At 40.0% G+C, this 24,460-nt stretch overlaps 1 protein-coding gene across 5 annotated transcripts in view; it reads right to left on the reverse strand.

Annotated features, from left to right (window-relative positions):
• Positions 1-24,460, reverse strand: part of Ppp1r12b (protein phosphatase 1 regulatory subunit 12B) — a 210,617-nt gene that overhangs the window by 110,319 nt on the left and 75,838 nt on the right. For 2 of the 5 annotated variants that reach the window (XM_005348387.3, XM_005348386.3), the window contains exons 12-13: positions 23,671-23,796; positions 16,324-16,503 (exon numbers count right to left, since the gene is read on the reverse strand). In XM_005348387.3, the coding sequence (XP_005348444.1) occupies positions 16,324-16,503; positions 23,671-23,796 (306 nt within the window). Of the gene's footprint in view, positions 1-16,323; positions 16,504-20,758; positions 20,939-23,132; positions 23,160-23,670; positions 23,797-24,460 lie in introns of those variants that run through there. The other 3 variants (XM_026779678.1, XM_026779677.1, XM_026779676.1) reach the window with 3 other exon arrangements.

Here is a 24,460-nt window from a genome sequence, read left to right on the forward strand (position 1 = left end):
GGAGGCAGAAATCCTTAATAAATAAATAATAAAAAAGAAAACCTAATACAGTAGAAACTCCCTAAAATATATACATATATTAAGGTGATCTAAATGAAACCATCAAATAATGGGGAAAGAGAGCCAGTTGGCCATCTCTTGTCACCAAATAAAGCTTCTAGTATTGGAACTGGGTTACATCTAATTGAGTTGTTGATCAATGGGGCCCATGGGAATCTCCAAACAACCCAGGCTGTAGCCAAGACAAGCACAACTCATTGAAGACAGATGTCAAGCTGGTGTCTACATTGGAGCCTTTTCTTCTATGTTTCAGCATCTTTGGTACAGGAACATATTCTGCACACGCTCAAAAGAGAAGCTTAAACACCAAGCCAGCCCCAAACCATTATCTACAATGGTGTACTTCCCAAAAAATGAGCTAGGGCAATGATGGCACAAAGCTTATGGAAGTAACCAATCAATAACTGATTTGACTTAAGGCCCACTCTACAAAATAAAACCTATACCCAATACTGCTTGGTATCATCAAGAACCTGAGACTAGATAGCCCAGGAACCTATGGTAAAACCAAATAATAATGGTCTACTAAAGAAAGTAAAGTAGTGATAAAATGACTCCTCATGATATTCTGCTATATTCATAGATCACTGCCTTGTTCAGCCATCATCAGTGAAGTTTCTTGCTGCAGCAGATGGGAACAAATATAGAGACCCACAGCCAGACACTGTGCAGAAAGTGAGACACCTTAGAACATTCAAGTCCTAAATGAGATCTCGCCATCAAATCCCCTCCCTTCAGAGCTCAAGGAACCCTGAAAGAAGAGGAGGTGGAAAGACAGTGAGAGCTATAGGGGATGGAGGACACCAGGAGAACAAGGCTATCTACATCAACTGAGCAGAACTCATATGAGCTCACAGAAACTGAAGCAGCAAGCACAGGGCCTGCACGGGTCTGCACCAGGTTCTCTGCATATGAATTATAGCTTTCAGTTTAGTGTTTTTATGGGGCTCCTGAGTGTGTGAACAAGTGGATCTCAGCCTTCTCTTGGACTCTTTTTATTTTGGTGGTTTGTTTTGTTCAACTTCAATGTGATAGTTTTTGTTTTCTCTTATTTTATTTTTTAAGAATGAATGAATGAAACCCTAGCCACTAGGATAAAGGTCAACAATTGAACTGTCACTTACACCTGCTGGGAGAGGAAAAACTAGTTTTCTCCAATAGAGTGACAGTGGGTATATCAATCACTCTAGGGTAGGGCTCATATTCAGGAGTATTTGACTAACATAAAATAGACTCTACATTTTTGTGTGTAACTTTGGTTACAGTTTAGTATGTTTTAATTCTTTTTGTGTTTGGTTTTGTTGTGTTTGGTTTAGAAAGAACTTAACAGTTGGGCGGGCTGGGAGGGAGAAGGGATCTGAAAGGACTTGGACGAGGGGAAGAATACAGACAAAATATATTTAAATTTAAAAACTATTTTCTTTTGTTAACTTTCTTTTTATTTATTCTCTGTGTCTTTCACATCATGCATCTCAATCCCATTCACTTCCCCATCCCTTCATATCCACCCTCTTCCTTGTAACCTCCTCCCTAACAGAAAAAAACTTAAGAAAAAAGAAAAGAAAAGAAGGAAAAATCTCAGTGTGGAAGCAGTAGTGTGACACACTGGTAGAGGAGAAAAAAAGTCAAGGCACAACATCTCGGCCACTAACTACATGTAGGTCTGAAAAAAGAACAACTTCATCAGAAGGAAATTAACCATACAAACATGGCTGATACGAGCTCTGAGTGGCAGGTATTAGGTGGCTGCTCCCCCATCTGGAGTGACTGACGGATTGGGATATTGTCACAAGAGCTTCTGCTCTGCTGGGGAATAGAGTCTTGTCTTTTAAACAAGTGTGTACTCAAAAGGAAGAGAAGGAGGAGGAATTTTTTAAGTCTCTACTCTTGATGCATTACATGATGTGTTAAGGTACTGCATGAAATATGTCCTTGTTTCTGGAAAAGTGCAATCTTATTCTGAAAGCAGTGCTTAACAACAGAAATGGCAAAAGATAATAGACATTTTAATTTAAGACCCAAGTCTCATCATATTAATTCTTAGCAGACAGCATCCAGGTCTTCCTTCCCAGAACTGTTCACTGGAGCTAAACAACAGTAATGTTTTTAAATAGCTTTACAGGGTCAGGATTCATTTGTACATGAAGTATACTGTTCAACTGTTTTCAGTACACTCACTTATGCAGACATTCCTATAACCAATCTCAAAGCACGTTCATCTTCCTCACAAACAAAAACAAGTGTTCCTGAAGTAAGGATGTACCCTACAAGAGTCAATCACTAGTTTGTTGCCTCCAACTATCCAAGTGCTGAGTTTCTAGGATTCTCTCCTCAAGAAAGAAAAAGCACATAAAGGATCCTATGCAAGGCTGTCACTTACTATGCTACCATGGTAAAAAATTTCCTCTAGTATCTAGAAATACACCATGGCAATGTATGACCCTGTAAAATGGCCATTGCTTGTTTGCTGTACTCCATTTTACTGTACCCGTAGATAATACATTTACAAATGGAATGTTTGCAGCAACCTTGCTTCTTGTACATCTAATGATGCAATTTTCCACCCATATGAGCTTACTTTATGTTTTGCTTATTGTTTTGTTCTTTAAGATTTATTTCTTTATTTTATATATATGAGTGCTCTATGTATACTTTTATGCCAGAATAGAGCATCAGATCCCACTAGAGATGATGGTGAGCCACCTTGTGGTTGCTGGGAATTGAACTCATGACCTCTGGAAGAGCAGTCAGTGCTCTCAACCACTGAGCCATCTCTCCAACCCTCTTCACATCTGTTTTATGTTTTGACCATTCTCGTCTTATTTCAAACTTTGTCATTATTACATATGTCCTAAAAATCCGTGATCAGTAATACCTGGTGTTACTACTGTAACTGTTTTTGAGCGTCATGAACCATATCCATATAAGACAGTGAAGTTAATCAATAAATGCTGTGTATGCTTTGATTGTTCTGTCAATTGTCATTCTCTGTTTCTTTATCTTCTCACGTGTCCATATTCTCTGAGATACAAGAATATTGAAACTATAACTCTAGAGGTTTCTAAGTGTTCGAGTGAAAGGAGTTACAAATCTTTCATTTCGAATCAAAAGATAGAAATAACTGTTTAGTGAGGAAATCATATCAATAGCAAAGAAAACCCACTAGGTCTCATGCTAGTGTGTGGATGAAAATACATAACAAAATAAAGTGCTATTCCAACATACACACGAATGGTTGGAAAGTGAAACAGGCTTGTTAATATGGAGGAAGTATCTAGACAGAAGATAAAACCTGTCACAGCATTCCCTAACCAAAGCCTAAGTCAAGGCAAGGGCCTAGCTCTCTCAGCTCCTGAGGCTGAGGTGAGGGAGCTGTAGAAGCAGTGTCTGAGGCCAGCAGGGGCTGAGGAACGACTCGGGAAAGAAGCCATCTCTGTAACATAGGAGTGAAGGTGAGGCAGCAAGAGCTGAAGTAGAAGCTGAGTCCCCAATGAAAGAGGCTGCACCAAGCAAGATTGCCAATGGAGGCAAAAAAAAGCCTTTACTAACAATGTGTCTTCTGGGAACTCAAGAGGAAAAGGCAACATCTGCCTCCAAACAATAAACTCTTAAGTCAGAGGCTACTGTACTGCAAGTGGTGACTTCAAGTTGAAGCCAATGCTCACTTACTATTATGAACTTCTTAGGGTACCTAAGAATTACATAAAGCCTACTTGCCTGTGCCTTCTAAATGGAACAACAAAGCCTAGATGACATCACATCTATTTATAACATGGTTACAGAAATGTTTCAAGCCTGCTGATGAGAACGACTGCTCGGAAGCGGGGGATTCCTTCCAACATAATACTGCTCATTGACACTGTACTTAGTGACCCAAGAGATGGGGTGGAGATCTTTGAGACTCAAGTTTTATGCATACTGACGTAGTATCTACTCTGCAGCCCATGCATGGGTCACAGTAATTTTGACTGTTGGATCTCATTAGCTAAGAAATGGATTTTGTAAGACTATAGACTCCTCTGACAGATCTGGGGAAACCAAAATGAAAACCTTCCAGAAAGGGTTCTGGACTCTAGATACGACTAAAAACACTGCTGATGCAAGGATTAACTGGACTTTGGAAGAAGTTGACTTCAACCCTCAGAGGTGGCAGTACTTACAGATGTGCTATCAGTAGAAGAGAACGAGAATTAAAGGCTCAATGGCTAAGAGCACTGACTGTTCTTGCAGAGGACATGAATTCAGTTCCCAGCACTTACATGGCAGCTCACAACCATCTGTGTAACTGTAATTCTAAGGGATCAGACTTCTCTCTCGGCTTCCTCAGGTACATGGTGCACGCTCAGGAATGTAAGCAAACACTCATACAAAAACAAATCTTTAAAAAGGAGATGAAAACTAGAAGTGGGATCTGGAGAGATGACTGAACTGCCAATGTGGGATTGTTTCTTACAGACGAACACATTCCATGTCCCTTAAGGCATAGTCTGAAGGCGCCGTGGACACTGCTGAAAGGACCGCAAAGGACGTGGGTGTTATATACCTTAGGGACTGAGAGAAAATCACCGGGAAAGAAGCTCCACTGAGGGTCACATCCCACTCAACAGCACAGCATGCTAAAGGCAACCTCCTGAGAAGGAGAACATCACTGAATGTGGGAAATTTTCATAGCCACCTCAGTCTTCAGCAACCACAACCCTGACTAGTCAGCAAGCATCCATATGGGGATAAAAGCCTCACTAGCAAAAATATTAGTTTGTCAAGTTGTATTTTTTTAAAAAAAACCCAACAACTTTAAATTACATTTACTTATTTTGGGGGGTAGGGAGTGCCACAGTGTATGTATTTTCAGAGGAAAATTTGTGGGAGTCAGTTCTTTGCTTTTATCACATGGTACTGGGGCCTGAGCTCAGGTCACCAGGCTTGGTGGCAAGTGCCTTTATATCTGCTGGGTCATCTTGTCAGACCAATAAAGTATTTTTAAATTGAGGTTACATACATTGTATTTTTAGACATTGCTATGGCAAAATTGACTATAAAAATAGTAAACATGTTTATATGTACTGGGAAACCAAAAAAATTTATTACAGTACTTTTTTTGTTACTGTGATATTCATTTTATTGAGGTAGCTTGGAATCACTATAACTCTGAGGTATGCCTGTAACAGACAAAGAAACTGGACATAGAAAGTGAGCCCACATTAAGAACCCAGTTTCAAAACCCTGAGATACAGGATCCCTACAGTAAGCAGGGTTTAAAGATATTTGAAATAAGCAACCTGAAATCTAAAATAGTAGCACCATTTAGACTTTTGGGTAGACCTTATTTCCAAATGTATTAACTCTACAGAAGCTAGGTACAGACCTTAATGAAAGATTTTTTTTTTTAAACTGGTAACAACATGAACACTGTCAAGTAAATTATTTCACAGTTTGAGAGATGAAAAGTTTCTGCACTTCATAAGTCTCTCCGTCGACTCAGTAATCCAAATCAGACCAACTAAACTGAATTAGAAAAAGCCCAGGTTTAATGGATAAAACACTCTTGGATGATTTATTTTCCAACCCCAGAGAGGAGACGGGAAAGGAAGACCAGAAAACCATATGTCTGTTTTCTGGGGGGAAGTTTAAGTATCCTGTGGGAATGGTCTTGAGCATCCCTAAGGTCAGGTGGTCACCATCATTTGGTGGGCTTTCTGAGATGCAGCAGGGTTTGGAGAGAGACGGGAAGGGGGTTTGGGGTGGAGCTTCCACCCAAACATTCCAGATTCCTTGGGTTTATGCATGCCAGGGGATGGGAGTAGAGGTTCCAGCAGAACATCCCAGAGCCTTCAGCTATATGGATACCAGGGGCTGGGGTGGAGCTTCTACCAGAACACTTATGAGGCCAGCCTGGCAACATAGAGACGACGTCTTCTAAAAATAGGCAGACAAATATGGGTGGAAAAAAGAGAAAAATCATAGAGAGGAGCAGTGTGATGCTGCAGGCCACTCTTTTTATATGATGTCTTCAGCCTGGTGCAGTGAAGCTCATTATTCTGCCACCTCAGGACTGGGGCCCAAGCAAAGGGTCACTATTTTCTTTCTTTCCCCCCAGAATTATTTGGAGTTCTATGGCATAATCTTAAATTCTATTTTAAAACCCAGAAACTTCCAGAGTGACACCTTACTGACTTGTTGGTGTTGGGCTAATGGCTGATCAGGGTGACAGTTATTGAAAATGGGGATGGCTGGGGCTACTTCTTAAAGCACAACAATGAAAGCCACCCTGATTAATCCTTGTTTGCTGGAACCTCCAGCTCACCATGCAAGATGCAGAAAACCCTATTCCTCTCCCTCTCCCTCTCCCTCTCTCTCTCTCTATTTCTCTTTCTCTCTCCAGACCCCACCTCTGAACCTCTGAACAAAGGAAAGGCCCCCAAAAGCCCAGTTTCGCATTCTTGGTGGAGGGCAGCTTCCTCCCCTGTAGTTGCCAGCCACCCAACCCCCTGCCTAAAGTGGTCAGCTCTTGCCCATATTTGGGCACAAGCCCAGCTTTTGGCAGACACATCATCACTCCTCACCTATAACCTATATAATCTGCCTGCTTTAGTTCAGGTACGGGGCTTCTCCAGTCTCCATCTCTGGGACTAGAGAACCAGCCCAGGGGTTGCCTTGCTTAAATAAACCTGTTGCTAAACTTTTAAAATTTGGCTTGATTTGGCCTACTGTGTTGGTGGAGAAACTTATTATGGAGTACAAAAAAAAAAAAAGAAAAGAAAAGAAAAGAAAACCTAAAATTTTTCCTCCTTCCTTTCTTTCTTTTTTGCATTTGTTTTTTTTGAGGCAGGGTTTCTCTGTGTAGTCCTTACTGTCCTGAAACTTGCTTTGTAGACTAGGCTGGCCTTGAACTCAGAGAAACCTGCCTCTCCCTCCTGAGAGCTGGAATTAAAGGTGTGTACACAACTGCCTGTCCCTCCTTTCTTTCACTTACTAGTTTTGAATTTTTTGAGGTGGGTTTTGAAACAGGTCCAAGCTGGCCTCAAAGTTGTGCCAGTCCTCCTGCCTCAAACTATTCAGTGCTATGCCATTCCTAATTCTGACCCTTGCTTTCACAGAAAATTTCTGGGTAGCCTGAGATGCTGTCGGATGGTATTTTATTTTCAATGTATAATTTGCCTACTACCATATACACTTTGTTTTCTTCTTGTTCAATATTCACACAAGAAGACAAAGATTGCATCAATAAATAAAAAATAGGTTCAACTTTGCTACAGACTTTCAGATAAGGAAAACATTTTAGAGCAAAAATGGAGATAGATTAGAAGACTATAAAAATATTCTTTAAATGACAGCTGTCATAGCTTAGAGACAGTTTTAAGTGTTTTAAAAATAATAGATTAATTATTTAAGTTTCTAATATTCCAAGGATGATGTCACATTAATCTGCTTACAGCTTCACATTAGCTGGAGTAACTACATAGCTTAAAGAGACTCCAAAGGATTCAAGAAGATTGGTATGTGGGTATATGACTCAAACAGTAGGGTCATACCCTGAGAAGCAAAGCAGAGGTGAATATAATGTGGGCTATTTGGAGGAATAAGCAATTTTATCCTCTTGTGGAGACAATTTATAGCCATTTCTATTTAAAAAAAAAAAAGGAAGAGGAGGAGGAGAAGGGAGGGAGGGAGGGAGGGAGGGAGGGAGGGAGGGAGGGATATACAATTCAGGGCTGGTTGAGGGGAGGAAAAAGCTACCGGGGAAACATAAGAAGAGAAAAGGCAGGCAAAGACAGTCACTATCAGACTCTAATATTAGCCATGGGGATTATTTATATTCGGTTGCTAAGGAAAACTTGGAGCTTTGGAAAATGAACTTGACCACTACATGACTGTGACAGCTGCTACTTGGCCCTGGTATTCCAGCAGAGCTATCTGCCAACTGCTGGCCATTTGCCATTTCTGTCCTGTAGTCTGCCAGTCAAATCATCTGGCCCATTAGAACCAGATGTCCCTTCTGTTTTCTACAGTACCCAGGTCAACCCAAAAACTGGAGGATAGTGAGCTATATTCTGGACTGTAGATCAAGACAGGCTGGCCTTGGAATTATTTTAATTAAAAAGTAGTAATACTTTAGTAGACAAGAAAGGACTCTATGGTCTTAGGGCTTCAACATTCCCTTCCATTAAAGTAAGGAACCTATCCTATCCCTTTCCATCATGTAAAGACAATAGCAGCTGTATGCACTAGAGCTTTTTCTGGGAAGTGGGGATTGGTAAATCCAAGGTCATGCTCTCTCTAAAAATAATAAATTGTATTATGTATTTTGTTGTAAAATGTGTATTCAAAACCATAAATTATGCTAGGTATAGCAGCTCACACCTGTAAATCCAGTTCTGAGACAGGCTGCCTAGGCTACAGAAGCCTTGTCTTAAGAAAACAAAACAACCTGGGTGGTGGTGGCACACGCCTTTAATCTCAGAACTCAGGAGGTAGAGGCAGATGGATCTCTTTGAGTTTGAGGTCAGCCTGGTCTAAAAAGTGAGTTCTAGGACAGCTAGGGCTACACAAAGAAAAAACGAAAACAAAACAAAACAAAAAAAGAAAAAGAAAAGAAAGAAAACAAAACAAAACACAATTAGCCAGGCCTGTAGTTCCAACTACTCAAGAGATGAGGCATGGAGATCCTCAAGTTTTGCCAGGGCTACAGAGCAAGTTCAAGCTCCTGTCCCTACCCCACTCCTTTAAAAAGGGACTAGAGAAAGTAATTCAGTTGTAGAGTACATTTACCTAGAAACAACAAGGCCAGATCCTCGGTTGATCTCTAGTAACACACACACACAGACACACACACACACACACACACACACACACACACACACACACACACACACACACACACACACACACACACACACTAGTTCTGAAAACCTTGACTAACTATTGCAATTACTATTGGATAGACATAGCCATTACCACAAGTTAGAATCACAAGGGAGACTGGTTCCTCAGCAATTTTTTTAATTGTTCTTCCTCCTTCCATTTCATTATAACAGTAATACCTTTTAATTCCAGAAAAGTAGGGGAATTAGCTAGAATTTCCTCACCCAAAAAACAAGTGTTAACATACTTTATCTGTTTATCTGGTATCCTAATGTGTCCTTTGCTCCTAGCTTTGCTCACTTAACACTATGTCAGAGGTCAGCTGAGTCCAGAACTGATGACAAGGATAAAGCTGAAAATATCCATGGCTAGTCCTAAACACAAACTTCCTCAAAACAAAACCTCTGAGGAGAGCCCACTGTGAACAGGTGCTAAGTCCCACTCCCCAGTCTAAGTGCTTCAATTACAAGGCAAATGGAGATTATTTCTGAACATTGCCTTTCTTCTGCTTAGATCTTGCTGTGGCCAGTTTCTAATCCTCATTTATCCCAATGCTAGGAATTATTTCAATTGGACCTGTAAATGAGGGCATCAAGGCTTCCACCACGGTTTCCTAGCAGGAGTCAAAACACTTCCACAATGAGCTGATTACAGAGAAAGCTGAAGCTTCAAAGGAGAAGAATTACCACTCAGCATGCTCTTTCAAAAGAAAAATTTAGCTGTTTCAAAACATCTGATTTTCCCCCCTTTAGTTTATGCTTATCTAGAGGGAGAAACTAAATGGCTTTAATTCTGGAAAAGCTTAAATGATATGTTTTATGTGATCAAGTCATTCCTCTGCTGAAAATTCTACTATGCTATTTCACAGCTCTGAGATCAGAAGATCAACTTTCTTAACATACCACAGGCAAAAACTAACTTGATTTGGTTCCTGCCTACTTCTCTAGCTCCACAATTTCCAAAGACTACCCAGTGGAACATAAATTTGGGGGTTTCCACAAGGTTAAAAACAACCCAATTGGGTACATGCTACATTCTACACATTCCCAAACCCCACTTTCAACCATCACTCTTTCCAGATGATCACAGAAGGCTTTTTGAGTAAGCCTGTTTAACTTAGCTTAATCCATTGTTTCCTAATTAATTTGGCTATACCCCACTCCCTTCTAAATCTGTTTTCATTAAAAACAAAAACTTTTATAAATACTACAGTGTCCTTGCCTTTCCTCAGCTTCAGGAATAGAAAGGAATAAAATTCATGAATTTCTTGTTTCCTCTAAAATACCCTTCCCCTATTTATCAATTTCCAGTTGCCTCTAGTCACCCACCTCACAGGTTCCTACACAGCCCAATTTAGATTCCCCTCTTCCACGGCCTCACAGAAATCGATGTATTTTTTTCATTAATGTGTATATGTATGTGCACGTGAGTGCAAGTGCCCTTAGAATCCAGAAAAAGACATCAGATCCCATGGAGCTGGCCATATAGGAGGTTATAAGCTGCTGGATGTGGGTGCTGGGAATCAAATGTGAGAAGAATGAATCAAATCAAGAAGAGAAAGTGCTCTTAACTGCTGAGCCATCTCTCCAGTCCCAATTTGTATATTTCTTTTCCATATCACTTAAAAATTACACAATAGTACTCAATTTGCTTGGTTGTCTTCCCCCAATAGGCTTTCAATACTCAAGATGAGGAAACAGGTTTTCTTCCCCATCTGACGTTGTAACTTTAATCTCTGAAAAACATATGACAGTCTTCGATAAATGGCTGTTAGATGCTCTGCCTAGATGAGTCTCCATTGAACAAGGTTCTATTTACTTGTAACACCATATGTTTGTGCCAGGACCCAAGCTTTCGAGAGCAAAGACCTGGCTCCTGTGTTAAATTCCTGACTTAGGATTCCAAATTCTATGGATAGTAGTTTCCTCTAGCTACTTCTGTCCCTGCCCAGATCTCGACTAGACCCTTCCTTTCCATTCTCTGAGGCAGGGTTTACAATGAACACTTCTCATGAACTGGATAGCCCTTCCAGAGTTCTAACTTGATATAGGCAGGTTCTTCATTACAAGTCCCAGCTAAGTATGTCCGACATCACATATGACAGTAAAAGCTCAGCTTCCCATCCACAGTGCTACATATAAATATAACAGTATTGGCCACCAATTCTGACAACCTGAGTTCAAGTGCCAGGACCCACATGGTGGAAGCAGAGAGACAAGTTGTCCATCTGGCCCCACATATGTGCATGGCATTGATCTGCTCCTCCCTCCAAATCACTGAGTAATACATCCACTTTTAGTCCATCCACTTTCCTCCACCTCGTCTATCATCGTCCCAGTGCAAGCCGGATCTTTCATATTATTTCTACGACAGTCTTTCCTCCTCAACTAGTCATTTCACACTTATTATCCATTCTTTCCCTATCTAATAACTTCAGGCGGAGTTTAAAAGCCAGAACTTTAAAAAAAGGGGGGGATTCATGATACTTTAAGATTCAAATTGTCTAGTGGTATATTGCCTACAAATCCACTACTAGGTATGTAACTAAGAAATATGTCCACATAAAAATGCACACACAAGTGTTTATAGTAATATTATTAATAATAGCCAACAGATAGAAACAATCTAAATGTGATTAACTTATGAATAGATAAACAATATCCAACGGTGGACTATAAAAAGGAATAAATAAGTCCTCATACCTGCCTCAACGTAAATTCATTTTGAAAATATACTAGAAAGAGGTCAGTCAACAACCCCCATCTTGTTTCCATTTATATGAAAGGTTGAAAATAAGAAATATAGGAAGATAGGAAATATATTGGGGGGATGTAAAGAGATGAGGGAAATAGGTATAGGATTTCCCTTACAGATAATAAAAATGTTCAAACTTCACTGTGCCAATAGTCATACTAGTCCACATTCTAAAAACCAGTGTCTTTGGATTAAGAGATGGCTTGGTGGTTAAGAGCATTTGTTGCTCTTATTGGGGGCCCAGGTTCAGTTCTCAGCACCGAAGTGGTGGCTCACAACAATCTGTAACTCCAGTTCCAAGGATCTAATGCCCTTCTTGTGATTTCCACAGGCACCAGGCATGCACATAGTACGTGTACATGCATGCAAAACAGTCACAAACAAAATAAAATAAATAAACCTAAAAATAAAATAAATCAATGTCTTGCTACTTTAAACGTGTGGGTTGTATAGTATAAGAATTATGTCTCTATAAAGCTGCTGGAAAAATTCTTCTACTGGTCCATTATAGTTCATAGCCTATATAAATCCCAAATGCTCATCACTGGCTGGAAGACACTGACATGGTATAGCTACTTTCCACGCTCTCCGCAAGTCTCATCTTAAACCACTCTCCCCGCAATGTTTCATTTAGATATAAAACCTTCATAGTGACTCCACTTAACACTGACTATCTTTTCAATTGCCATAACTGGCTTAGAAAGTTTGTTCCCTAGGGGCTGGAGAAAAGGGATTAAGAGCATGTGTTGTTTTTGTAGAAGATCCAGGTTCAATCTCTAGTACTCACATGGTGGTTCACAACCATCCATACCTTCAGTTCTAGGGTATCCAACACACTCTTCTGACTTACCTCGGCATCAGGCACACAGAGTACACACATGCAGGCAAAACACTCATTCACTAAAATAAAACAAATCTTCAAAGTTCTTTCCCTAGCTGCTACTCACCCTACAGACCTCAGTCTAAGCATCACACTCTCATGAAAGCCACCTGGATCCCCCAAAGATTCCTCTTCTATAACACACTGTTTATAACTCACGCTGCCTATTTATGACACAGGTTGAGCTTCTCCTAACCAAGCTTCTGGTGACCAGAAGCATGTCAGATTTTGAATTATTTTCAGATTTTGAGATATTTTCATAAACATAACAAGGTATTATGGATAAGAAATCCATATCTACACATAAGATTCATTTAAGCTTCATATTCATATGATGTAACCCCCACAACCTGTTCCTATACTGAAGATTTGGTCTCCAACTAACAGGCCCAACAATTGACCCAGATCATGACAGCTCACAGATAGACATTTTACAACACTCAGAGGTGAGGCTTTATTGGTGGGATGGTCACTGGAGCTGCCTGTCTTGTTCCAGACATGAGCAGCTTTGCTCATTCACACTTCAACAGTGATGTTCTGCCTCACCACAGGCCCAGAAACAGTAAACCAGCTGGCCATGAACTTCATCTTTGAAGTCATGAACAAAATAAACCTTCCTCCTGTTAAAGAATTTCTCTCAGATGTTTGTCACAGTATCCAAAACTATCTCGTGTATTTTTTTTTTTAGTAATTTTGTATGTGAAGTCAGGTATGGTAGCATATGCCATCCTAGACTGAAGGAGGCTGAGACAGGAGGGCTGACATAAGTTCAAGGCAAACCTGGGCTATATAGTAAATACTAGGCCTGCCAGGAGGACTTGGTCTCCAAGAAACAAACCAAAACCAATTTTGAGTATGTGCGGAATTTAGAATACTTTCTATTTTCAGATTAATGATGCTCAATTGTATATATCACATGCACTTGTAATTTTTATCAGCACATATGTTTCCTGTAGGTTCATACCAGATTTGTCTAGTTTGCCTATGTACTGCTTGCGCTTAATGTGATTCCTGGTAAGAGCAGCAATCAAGATTGTGAAGAGTGAAAGTTAGTACAAACAAGTGACTAACAGCTCTTCACTACTGCCACTCTACTTCCATCATGCCATTCACTATGTGTATGACTGTTCTGCCTGAGTGTATGTGAGTGTGCAATGCATTTGATATGCCTTGGTGCCTGTGGAAGTCAGAAGATGGCCAGATCTCCTGGGACTGGAGTTACAATGATTGGAAGTTACCATGTGAATGCTAAGAATAGAACCTGCATCCTCTGTGAGAGCAACAAGAGCTGAGCCGCCTCTCCAGCCCCACTTCATGACCTTCTTAAAGGCAGTAAAATGCACTCTTGATTCAGTATACTTACGGTTCACTAATGTCTTAGCTTAGTCCTTTTAATTCTTTTGTTTGGTTCTTTATTTGCTTTATGTAGACAGGGTCTCACTGTGTATCCCCAGCTGGCATGAAACTCACAAAGATCCACCTGCTTTTTGCCTCCTGCGAGCTTGAGATTAAAGGTGTGCACCACTCATGCCCAGTTAGTCCTTTGTTTTTATAGTTGCTGCTTCTTAAGGAAATTTATCCTGGCCACCCTATTTATTAAACTACCAGGTGTTCAGTGCATACCTGTGGCCTGATAAAACAACTAAAGCAGAATCAAAATCTGTAGCAAACGCTGTCTTACCCATTATAGGTTATGACATCAACAGAGGCAGTGCCTCTATGATTCTCTGATTGACACAGCAATTCAACACAGCCTGAAAACAAACATCTTGTTCCAGCTTTCCGAGGATCACAATCTTAATAAATTTAACTTATTTTATATCTCTCAGCTAAGAAACAGTTTGTGTGGGAGGTGTGGGTGTATGTATTTGTGTGAGTATGTACATGCTTACACGCAGCTGTGTGGGGGATGGTGTCTTCCTTAACTGTTTCTTCACTTTCACTGAACCAGGAGGTCATGGACTGACTACACTGCCAGCCAGGGAAGCTCCCAGACTGCCTACTTCTGTCTCCTTCAAGTAGAGGTCACAGATGTGAGATGCCATGCCTGCTATTACTTGGCTGCTGCTGCTGAGAACGCATGTTCCCATACTTGAAAACACTTTATCAACTGAGTCCTCTCTCCTGACCTAAGAAATACTTTAGAGAGTGACTTCTTGGTTGGAGAAAAGACTGCTCTTAAATTTAGTTTCTCAGATGAAACAAATGGTACTTCTTTGTGCGCTAGTAAAAAATGTACAAGCATTACACATTTAAGACTGACTTATTAATGTTTACTTGGCTAGAGGCCAATTAGAAGAGGATAACTGGGGGCTAGGGAAATGATTCCACTCTTAAGAACACTTGCTGCTCCTCCAGAGGAGCTAAATTTGGGTCCCAGCACCCGTATCAGGAGGTTTACAACTTCCTGTAACTCCAGCTCCAAGATATCTGACACCTTTGTCTGGTTTCCAAAGGTACCAGCAACACAAATGACATGCGTGTGCACATGCACAGGCACGCACACAATGCACTCATACATACACACAAATAAAAATGTCTCCTTAAAAAGAAAAGAGGAGCCGGGCGGTGGTGGCGCACGCCTTTAATCCCAGCACTTGGGAGGCAGAGGCAGGCGGATCTCTGTGAGTTCGAGACCAGCCTGGTCTACAAGAGCTAGTTCCAGGACAGGCTCCAAAGCCACAGAAAAACCTTGTCTCGAAAAAAAAAGAGGACCACTACTGGCTCAGAAACCCATTAGTCCATAAAACTGATTTTCTTATAATTTTATGGAAAAAAAGAATAGGAAAATACTATTTTTCAATACACTTAACTTCCCCTTCCTTTCTCAAAATGTGTGCTTTAGGTTGTCTTCACAATAAGCAAATAACTAAAAAGTTGTTTGGTACTGTATCTTTTAGACAGCATTTCCTGGTTTCTCACAAACACATACACACTGAGAAATAGAAGAATATCTTTTTGGATACTGAAAATAAATCAAACTAAAAATCTAAATCTCAATAAAGGTTTGTCTCCTTCTCTAGTTTTAGAAAGTGATACCAAAGCCTCAGTCTTTCACGCACACTGGATTTTATAGAGCTCAAGCTGGACACAATGCTCAGCAGTTTTTCCTTTTGTCGCACTGTCCACAATATCTTAATTCTAACAAATACACAGTCCTGCTTTTCTTCAGATCTGTCTCATGTTGATCTACATCTGCTCTCTCAGATTCTCTAAAACCACTGCAGGGCAGCAAAGCATGGTAGTAACCACCTGGACTCCTAGTCTCAGGCAGGCTAATGCAAAATCAAAAGATCGAAGCCAGCCTGAGGAGCACAAGTCTCAACTGCAGACAGCAGATCTCAATCCCACATATCCATAAATGTTCATTTCCTTCCCGGGTAGTATTCTCACATGTATAAAACTATACACCCAGCTCTGCTTCTTTGAGATTTTTTTCACAGTATTACTCTGCTGCACAGAGCGATCACAGAAAACTCAGAACAAAATGAAGGATCTTTCTTTCTCTGTGCTTCAAGCTCCACATCACAAAAGGCAAATATATACCTGCCAATTATCATAAGACAAATAGAAAAAGGTCTGACTACATACAGAACATAATACTAAATAGTCAGAAATAAGACCTCCACCACAAAAAAAAAACCCTTCCAACCTAAGACATAACAGTAAAATTAAGCTCTATTTGAGCGTGGGTCAAGGACTTCATACCCACTTCTCTGTCTCTCAACTCAGAGCAGAGCCCTGCAAATGCATCAGGAACCTCATACCTCCTCTTCTCCCGGGCTTCCCCAGAGGAGTCGGGTCCAGTGGAGGAGAACACTGCGGCAGCAGGCACCCCATTGGCAGTGCTTGGTGCAGGGCGATTGGTGATCACACACAGAGGACTAGAAGAGACACCATCTGTTGTTTTCTCTGCTGTTGAGTCAGCCTGGGACTTGTAAGGAGTCCTGAAATTAAGAAAGACAGGAGCAAAAGGAAAATGGTCAGGCATGGTATAATCAAAATACTGGCACAGAGAAAGGAAAGGCTTAGATCTAATGAGAATCTCCTTGCTCAGATTTTGTTTGTTGGTTTGTTAATTCTGAGCTCTTAAATATTGGAACAGTATAATTATACACTTAGTCTGACATCTTCTGCCCAGGACTTAAATTTTATAGGATTATTTTTGCATGAGATTAAAAAACAAACAAACAAAAATCAGCTGTGGCACAAGGCAAGATAGTGACATATGCAAGTGTCCTAAGTGACTCATTGCCACCTGACCTCCCTCCACACATGCATAAAGAGACAGGATCTCACTACGGGTGAAAAAAGACACTAAAATCACTTACGATATTAGTCTTCACCTGTCCCTCAATTCTTGACAGGGGAAGTCTTTGTGGCAATCCTCAACCTAGATTTGATGATCATCTTCTTGAATTACCCATTTGAAATTATTCTATAACCTCAGTCTATTTGGTTCTCTCTCACCTAGTCCAGCAACTGCAGTCTTTTTCCATTTACGCAAGTGCTTAATTCTCTACATTCATAGCTGCCTAAGTAAGAAACTGAAACAGAAATCGAGCAGAATTCTATATGTAACATTAACTACCGACTGCAACAGCAAACTGTTTAATTAAAGCCATTTATGTGAAAATAAGATCTTTGTTTCTTAACAAAGAGGAGCAACCACTGGCTCTCCACCCAAAAAAGCTATCATTTATGATGTCACAGCTTGTTGCTGGGGTAACAGAGATCCAAAATTGATACTTGCAGGGATGTGAAAAGCAATGAAAAGCATGAACGTTAAAAATCTGTTTTTCACCTACTCACAATTATTATCAAAAATGTTTACAAGTAGCTACCAGCAACCTTCCAAATATATTAGGATAAGTGTAAAAAAGATAATCAAATCATAAAGTCTAAACATGGCATTAAGAAACACATAAAAATAACAGTTTTGAAGATAAAAGCTATACCTAAAACATATAAGCTACTTCCCTAGAAGCAATTAATACCTCCGATAAGGTGATAATGTATATTCATTTTCTTATCTGAAAAGTTGGAGATAATTTCTTAGATTTATTAGTATACAGCAAGTACTAATAAAATTAGCCAGAAGCATAGCTATAAGAAATATGGTGCCAACCTGGGAATAGTGTATGCACTATTAACTCTCAACTACTAGGAAGTTGGAGAAGGAAAATTCCATGAACTCAAGATTTGAGACCAATCTGGGAAACAGACTCCATCACCTCTCCAAAAAACAAACAAACAAGCAACAGAAACAAAAAAAGCCTTAAGTAAGATTTTATATTTAACAAAAGCATGATGAAATCTCTTCTTGGGTTAATAATATATTTTGGCTTCTCTGCAATTTCTTTGTTTTTAAATTTTAGTTATAGGTATGTATGTGCTCAGTGTATAAGGGAAGAGGTCAAAGGTTAATCTGTGGGATAACTCTCTCCTACCTCCTTTATATGGATTCTGCGGCTCAAACTCAGGTTGCCAGGCCTGTGCTTTACCTGCTGAGCCATCTTGCCAGCCTTGCAATTTCTTAGGCTGTTGAAATGCCAGAGACTTTATTTTATTGTTAATAAAACTTTACTATTATTTTAAAACATGTTATAACTTTATAAGTAGACTTTCAAGGATAGCCAGGAAAGCTCTACAGTAGGGTCAGAAACTACACAACGGGACCACATGGTGCTAATAATCAACCAACTTAAAGATCTGACCCTTCACCATAACACAGGGAAAATAATGCTCCATCATGCAGAATTCTCATGATGATGAAACAAAATAATGTCTGTACAACACGTAAATAGTACCCAATAAAATATAAACTCAGTGTAAACAAAACATGACAAAATAGGTAGGTTTTTCACAAATTAATCTGGATATAAAATCTGCTTCAGTCCCTCAATGGCTTTGTGAGCTTGGGCATATGATTAAGCCTTTGGTTTGCTTTCCTCATCTAAAAATACACATAATGTTTAATATACCAGGAATTTGCTTATGAAATAACATATGAGCAGTCAAGGCAGATGTTACCTGGCTAATAATCATTGTCCCTGACCTTCCTAACAGGTGCCCTATATATTTTTCAAATTATCTTTTTTTGAGATTTTAATTTTTTTTACATTTATTTATCTGTGGTGTGTGGGGTTTGTATGCATGTATATGTGTTCACAGAGGTCAGAATATGATTTCCAGTAGTCAGTTCTTTCCTTTGACCATGTGAGATCCAGGGATGGAATAAAACTGTCAGGCTTGAATGTAAGTTCCTTTACCCAACGAGCCATCTTTCCAATCTTTCTGTGTGCTCTTTATTTCTTAAGGCAACAATGTACCTACCCAAAATCGACATTTTCTAAGGTCTGTCAGATGCTGAAAATACCCCATGAGACACAGATCTAGTGTTTCTGAAAAAAGAAACACTAATTTAAAGGTCTCTCTTTGCCTGCTTCCCCCTTGCCTATTACTTCATATTCACAACGCAGCCACCATGGCTAGAACTCCAGCAGTTATTCCAGACTGTGAGGCAAACCTTGGATAGAATCCATGGTGTAAAGAAAAAGAACTGGATCTTTTAAGACTTTGGAGCTATTGTGCTGGCCTTGTTTCTGGACTTTCTTACAAGAAAAAGAAACCGTCTCATACTTAAAGCAGTATTACAGGGATTTATTGCTGCGTGTGAATAAACCAATCCCAGCCTATAAATCCCTTCTGTACAGAAACTAGTCCAGTTCCTGTCACAAGACAGGATTCAACAAAACAGTCTCCAGTTTCAGCTATGTTGTTTCCTCAGTGTTGAGGGTTAAATCCAGGGCCTTAGGCATGCTAAGCAAGTGCTAAACGCTAAGTTAAGCTTCCATCCTCCTGTCTTGATTCTTCATCTTTAGTGATAATATACAGAATATCAATATAGCTGTATTATTATAGGAATCCAATTAATTTCTACACAACTATACAGTGTTCCTATCAGAGCCATAGGTCTGAAATCTATATAATTATAACAGTATTAATGATAATTCATTATAAAATAGTTCTTTCTCACCAAATTAATGGTGACTATTTGTTTCAGGAAAAGAAATCTATTAAACTGGCAAACATCAATCAAACACTATCATAATAGATATTCTGGCAATAACATTATCATTTCTATTTATTTTTAATTTTCATTCTGCCAAAACAAGACCCATAAAAGCCATATGGCAAAAGAAAAATAGCTTCCACCATGCAGGAAAGGGTAAAAAAGCTGTAGTGCAAGGAGCAGCTAACAGCTGGAGAGATGTCCTCTCATGCAGAGGACCCAGTTTCCATTCCCAGCAACCACTACAGGTGGCTCACAAGCACCTGAAAATGCAGTTGCAGGAGCTCTGATGTCCTTTTCTGGCCTTAGCAGACATTGCACACATGTGGTACACTTACAGACAAGTAAGCATAAACACAAACACAGCAGTTTAGTACTTATATGAAGGTGTCAACTGGGTGTGGTGGTTCATGTCTTTAATCACAGCACTTAGGAGGCAAATCTCTCAGTTCAAGGCCAGCCTGGTTTATACAGTGAAGTCAAGTCAGCCAGGCCTACTTTGTGAGACACTGTCTCAAAGCAATCAAAACAAAAAGGAACTGAAGTCCTGCTGTGCTTTCACAAAGACACTCTATCATGCTACCTTTAAATGAATGGAAAACCAAAAAGATACGCTCCCAGGACATAGCTTCTGCAAACACAAGTCTCTCCTCACAGCGCTCCCAAAAGAACACTGATTAGCATAATTCTCAGAAGGCTATAGGAGGTTTCTGGAACATGGATTAGCTTTTCTTCTGGGTTTGTATGTCATCTTCCAAAAGACTAAATACATGAGACTCTTACTAGAACAAGTAAAATGCAGGAATATTTTTAATAGATAATTTATTATCATGGGCTTGACTCTAAAACTGTAATCACAATTGGAAAGGTGGTTGACAAATGAAAGCAATCATGCTACTTTGACCCTTGAACATCAAGACAATGATATGGATCCAATGTTATTCAATAAGCAACTGCTGACTGTCTAGTAAAGACAAAATAAAAGCATTTTCATTAAATTCTGGATACTGTCACAGGAATTTAAACTTACTTCTACACTGACAAAGCCTCTTTGCTTCAAATCTCTTATGTGTTTCCAGAAGCATTAACTGTGATGATGCAACTCAAATGGCTCCAAGAAGCCTTACCTGGCGTGTTGTACAGATGCAGAAGTGTTTGTACTGACTGGTGCAGGGCAAGAGGCAGGTTGCCACTGGCTGCCCCGAGAGGTGGATGAACCAATGGTAATGGGTGAGGTAGCAGGAGATGAATTGCGATTGGCTGAAATGTAGGGACTTGTGGGGTCACTACTTTTACCAAATGAAGCACTGCAAAACAGCACACAGTCACTTTCTTCAGGACATGCTGCTCACCCACCATTTCCCAACCCCGCCTCCCACCCAGATGTGAAAGGAGTGTAGGTCAAAGAGATGGCATGGCAACCAGGAAGTGAAGAGGTAACTCCAGCTGGAGCTGGGTCTCCAGCACAAGCAGGCAATCATCCTGAATCATCATCACTCTTTGAAGGATGATTTTTTTTTTTTGATCATTCATCCAAAAGAGTAAAGGAGGAGATGTGACATTCAACAAGGGAAAGCAAGAAAGTAGAATACAAGACAAGAGACTATTATTAGAAGAAAAAAAACCCTGACAAACCCAAGGCCCCAAATCATACATCATGACATGATGGAGAAGTAATGCTGTGAAGCCAGAAGACCCAAGGGTTGGGGGAGGTCTTAGAAATGTAAACAGTAAAGGAAAGAAAGGAGAGCTGTGGGAGAAAAAAATGGCTGCTGCAGTCATTTACCTTAAAGAAAAATGTCTTAGGGAGGAGTCAAAGCTTTAGGGCAATGAAAGGCAAGGGTTGTAGCTTGTTCGTTTTCAACTGAAGACATAAGGATGATCTCCACTGCAGCAAAGCCTTACTGGGTTAGAAGTCTGTAAATGTTTTCTGACTGTAACAGAACTAGGGGCGAGGACAGAAAACTGTGAAAACTTCACTAGAAGAGCAGTGTTTACTGGGCTGTATGAGACTTGTTCCTGGCTAAAAACAAGAGACAATGTAGAAAATTCCAAGACCAAGGCTTGGCATAGCTGGGGGATAAGAAATTTCCTGCACTTTCTTTTTAAAATGGTGATGACATATAATTCTTTCTTCTCGGGAAGACTACAGGCCTTATAAAATCACTCTAGGGTCACAGACAATGAGCGCTGGAGACCTAAAGCACCAAGTGACTTATAGATCTTTTCTCAAAAAATGCTCATCTAAGCCGGGCAGTGGTGGCGCACGCCTTTAATCTCAGCACTCGGGAGGCAGAGGCAGGCGGATCTCTGTGAGTTCAAGACCAGCCTGGTCTACAAGAGCTAGTTCCAGGACAGGCTCCAAAACCACAGAGAAACCCTGTCTTGAAAAACCAAAAAAAAAAACAAAAAAACAAAAAAAAAAACAAACCAACAACAACAACAAAAAGGCTCATCTAATTAAGCACAATTTGCAGTCCTTTCATCTTCTGTTCACTGTAACTTTGCCCAATCTACATCAAAACAAAGCCATTAAAACTCATTTGCTGATAAATTTGGGTCATAAACATCAACAACCTCCCCCCCAATAACTCCATACTTGGAAACTAAAGTGAAGCTTTCTTTCTTTCCCACCTCTAGAACGTTATTCTCTTAGAAAAGTTTCTTTGATATTGGATTTGACTGTGAGAAAGAGTGATATATCTTGGTAATTCAAGGCCTTTTCCTTTAAGAGAAATGGATGATGCCCTCATAAAGCCCCAAACAACTGATTGGTATACTAGTCAGTGGGCTTGAATGTAACTCAGTTGGTTGTATGTTTGCATAGTATACAGGAGGCCTTGGGGTCAATTCCTAGCCTTATAAATGTGTGTAGTGACATACACCTGTAAGCTCAGCACTCAGGAGGTAAGAGGAAGGTAGATCAAAATTTCAAGGTTACTTTCAACTACACAGGAGTTCAAGGCCAACTGAGGCTACAAAAAGGCTCTGCCAAAAAAATAAATAAATACATACATAAAATAACCATTGAGTTGCACTTGTACACTTCCAAAGTCAAGACCTTTCTTAGGATGTACCTGCAGAACTGAAGAATTAAAAGGCAATAGCGTCTATTTCCATCATAGCTTATTTCCCATGTTCCGACATTAACTACCTGTCAAGAGCCTTCCTGTTAGGTAGAAATAGTTTTGATCACAAACAGCTAATCTGCTTTTATAGTCTTGGCCAAAGCCTGTTTCTAAGGTAGCCATCTAGAAAGCCTAATGACAAAGGCAGGAGGTGGCAGCTGGAAGGGTTAAGTGGAAATGAAGAAAGAATTCAAAGTAAGCAATGAAAAACAGATTCTTCTACATCAGCAGCAAAATTCAAACCAAAATATTATTAAGTGCCTCTTGTAGCTTAATGGTTCTGGCAGAGGTGCTTTGCTTGCTGGCTAGCTTGTGGCAAAGAAAATAATTGCAGGAAAGAGAATACAGATGAGATCAAAGGAAACCCATGTACCTTCTCTGCACACCAAACTTGCGAGTTTCACATCTTGATGGATCTGAAGGCCATTAAAGTCATAAAAAAACAAAAACAACTCAAGTCCCTAAATTAACAGGCTCAACATGAAATGACTTAAATCCAACAGAAAACTGTTCCCATTTCCCACTCCCTACCACCCTAGTGTGCCCTCCCTCCTCCCACCCAAAGTGTAACCTGTACTCTAGTTTTAGAAAAGGGAAAATCAAGACTAGGCAAGAGTGTATAAATTCCAACTTCCCCAGAAATCACTAGGTGCTACTTCAGACTGAAATTTTATTAGGGCCGAGAGGATGGAGTATAAAGTCAGGTCTGTAGTGAGAATTGGAACTGGCTTACTTTAATCCAGTTAACAAGAGAAAAAATTAATTTTAAATTAGTGAAAATGTTGATCCCAAAAATCTAAAACGCCATTCATTTTGTGGTTCTAATTGGATATAAAGAGCATGCAATCATTACCCATCCTCCCATGATCAGAGTGAAGAAAGATTATCTCCCATCCCTCTGCAGCTGGTACCTTTTCAAGTAAGTTGACACATAAGGGGAAGGAGCAATTGTCTGTGGCGTTTCATTTCCCTTTGTTTCATCCCTCCACAGCTGCTTGGTGTGGGAGCCACTCCTCACTAGATTAACGGCTGACTCTCTGTACAGGCAAGAAAGAAAAACCAACAAAGCAATGATTCCTACCACCAATTTGGTCTATAAACAGAGAGAACAGCCAACTGAAAACTGTAACATGCTAAAGAAACAGGCACACGCTTCAAGCGATTCTGTTTTCTATACGCTTCTTATACCAGGGTTGGCTTTCTTCTCTTAACCTTAAACCCAACTCATTCCAACAGGTACCAAATTACACCTCACATCAAAAGTCCCTCATCCTTTTGTGATGAGGAGTCACTTTTTAACTCATTTTAAAAGTACCTTGCAATGATCCCCAGTGGCAGGCTGCAAAGGAGCTAATGAGGTTACTACGGGAGGAAAAGGAAGGGTACTGCTAGGTGCCTTTCAGCACTACAAATGAGAAGATATCCAGAAGGGACTGTAGTAGGTTTTTGAACTCACAATCAAAAACTTGGGGTCTTTGCTATAGAGGCTGTAGGCCTACAGCAATCCTTCTTGGGCTTTAATGTTTATTTGAATCACTTAGGATATTCTGATTCTGATTCCACAGCTCCAATAGGCCTCCAAGTGATACCTGATAGGAGCAGCATGCCTTAAGAAAAAAACGGGTCTAGATTAAGTTCTGCCTTGAAATGCAGGACATTAAATCTTACTTCCTTATAAATTAGAAGCTGATAGTTTCTAGT

The sequence above is a fragment of the Microtus ochrogaster genome, chromosome 6, assembly GCF_000317375.1.
Source record: "Microtus ochrogaster isolate Prairie Vole_2 chromosome 6, MicOch1.0, whole genome shotgun sequence".
In the NCBI taxonomy this organism is placed as follows: Eukaryota; Metazoa; Chordata; class Mammalia; order Rodentia; family Cricetidae; genus Microtus; species Microtus ochrogaster.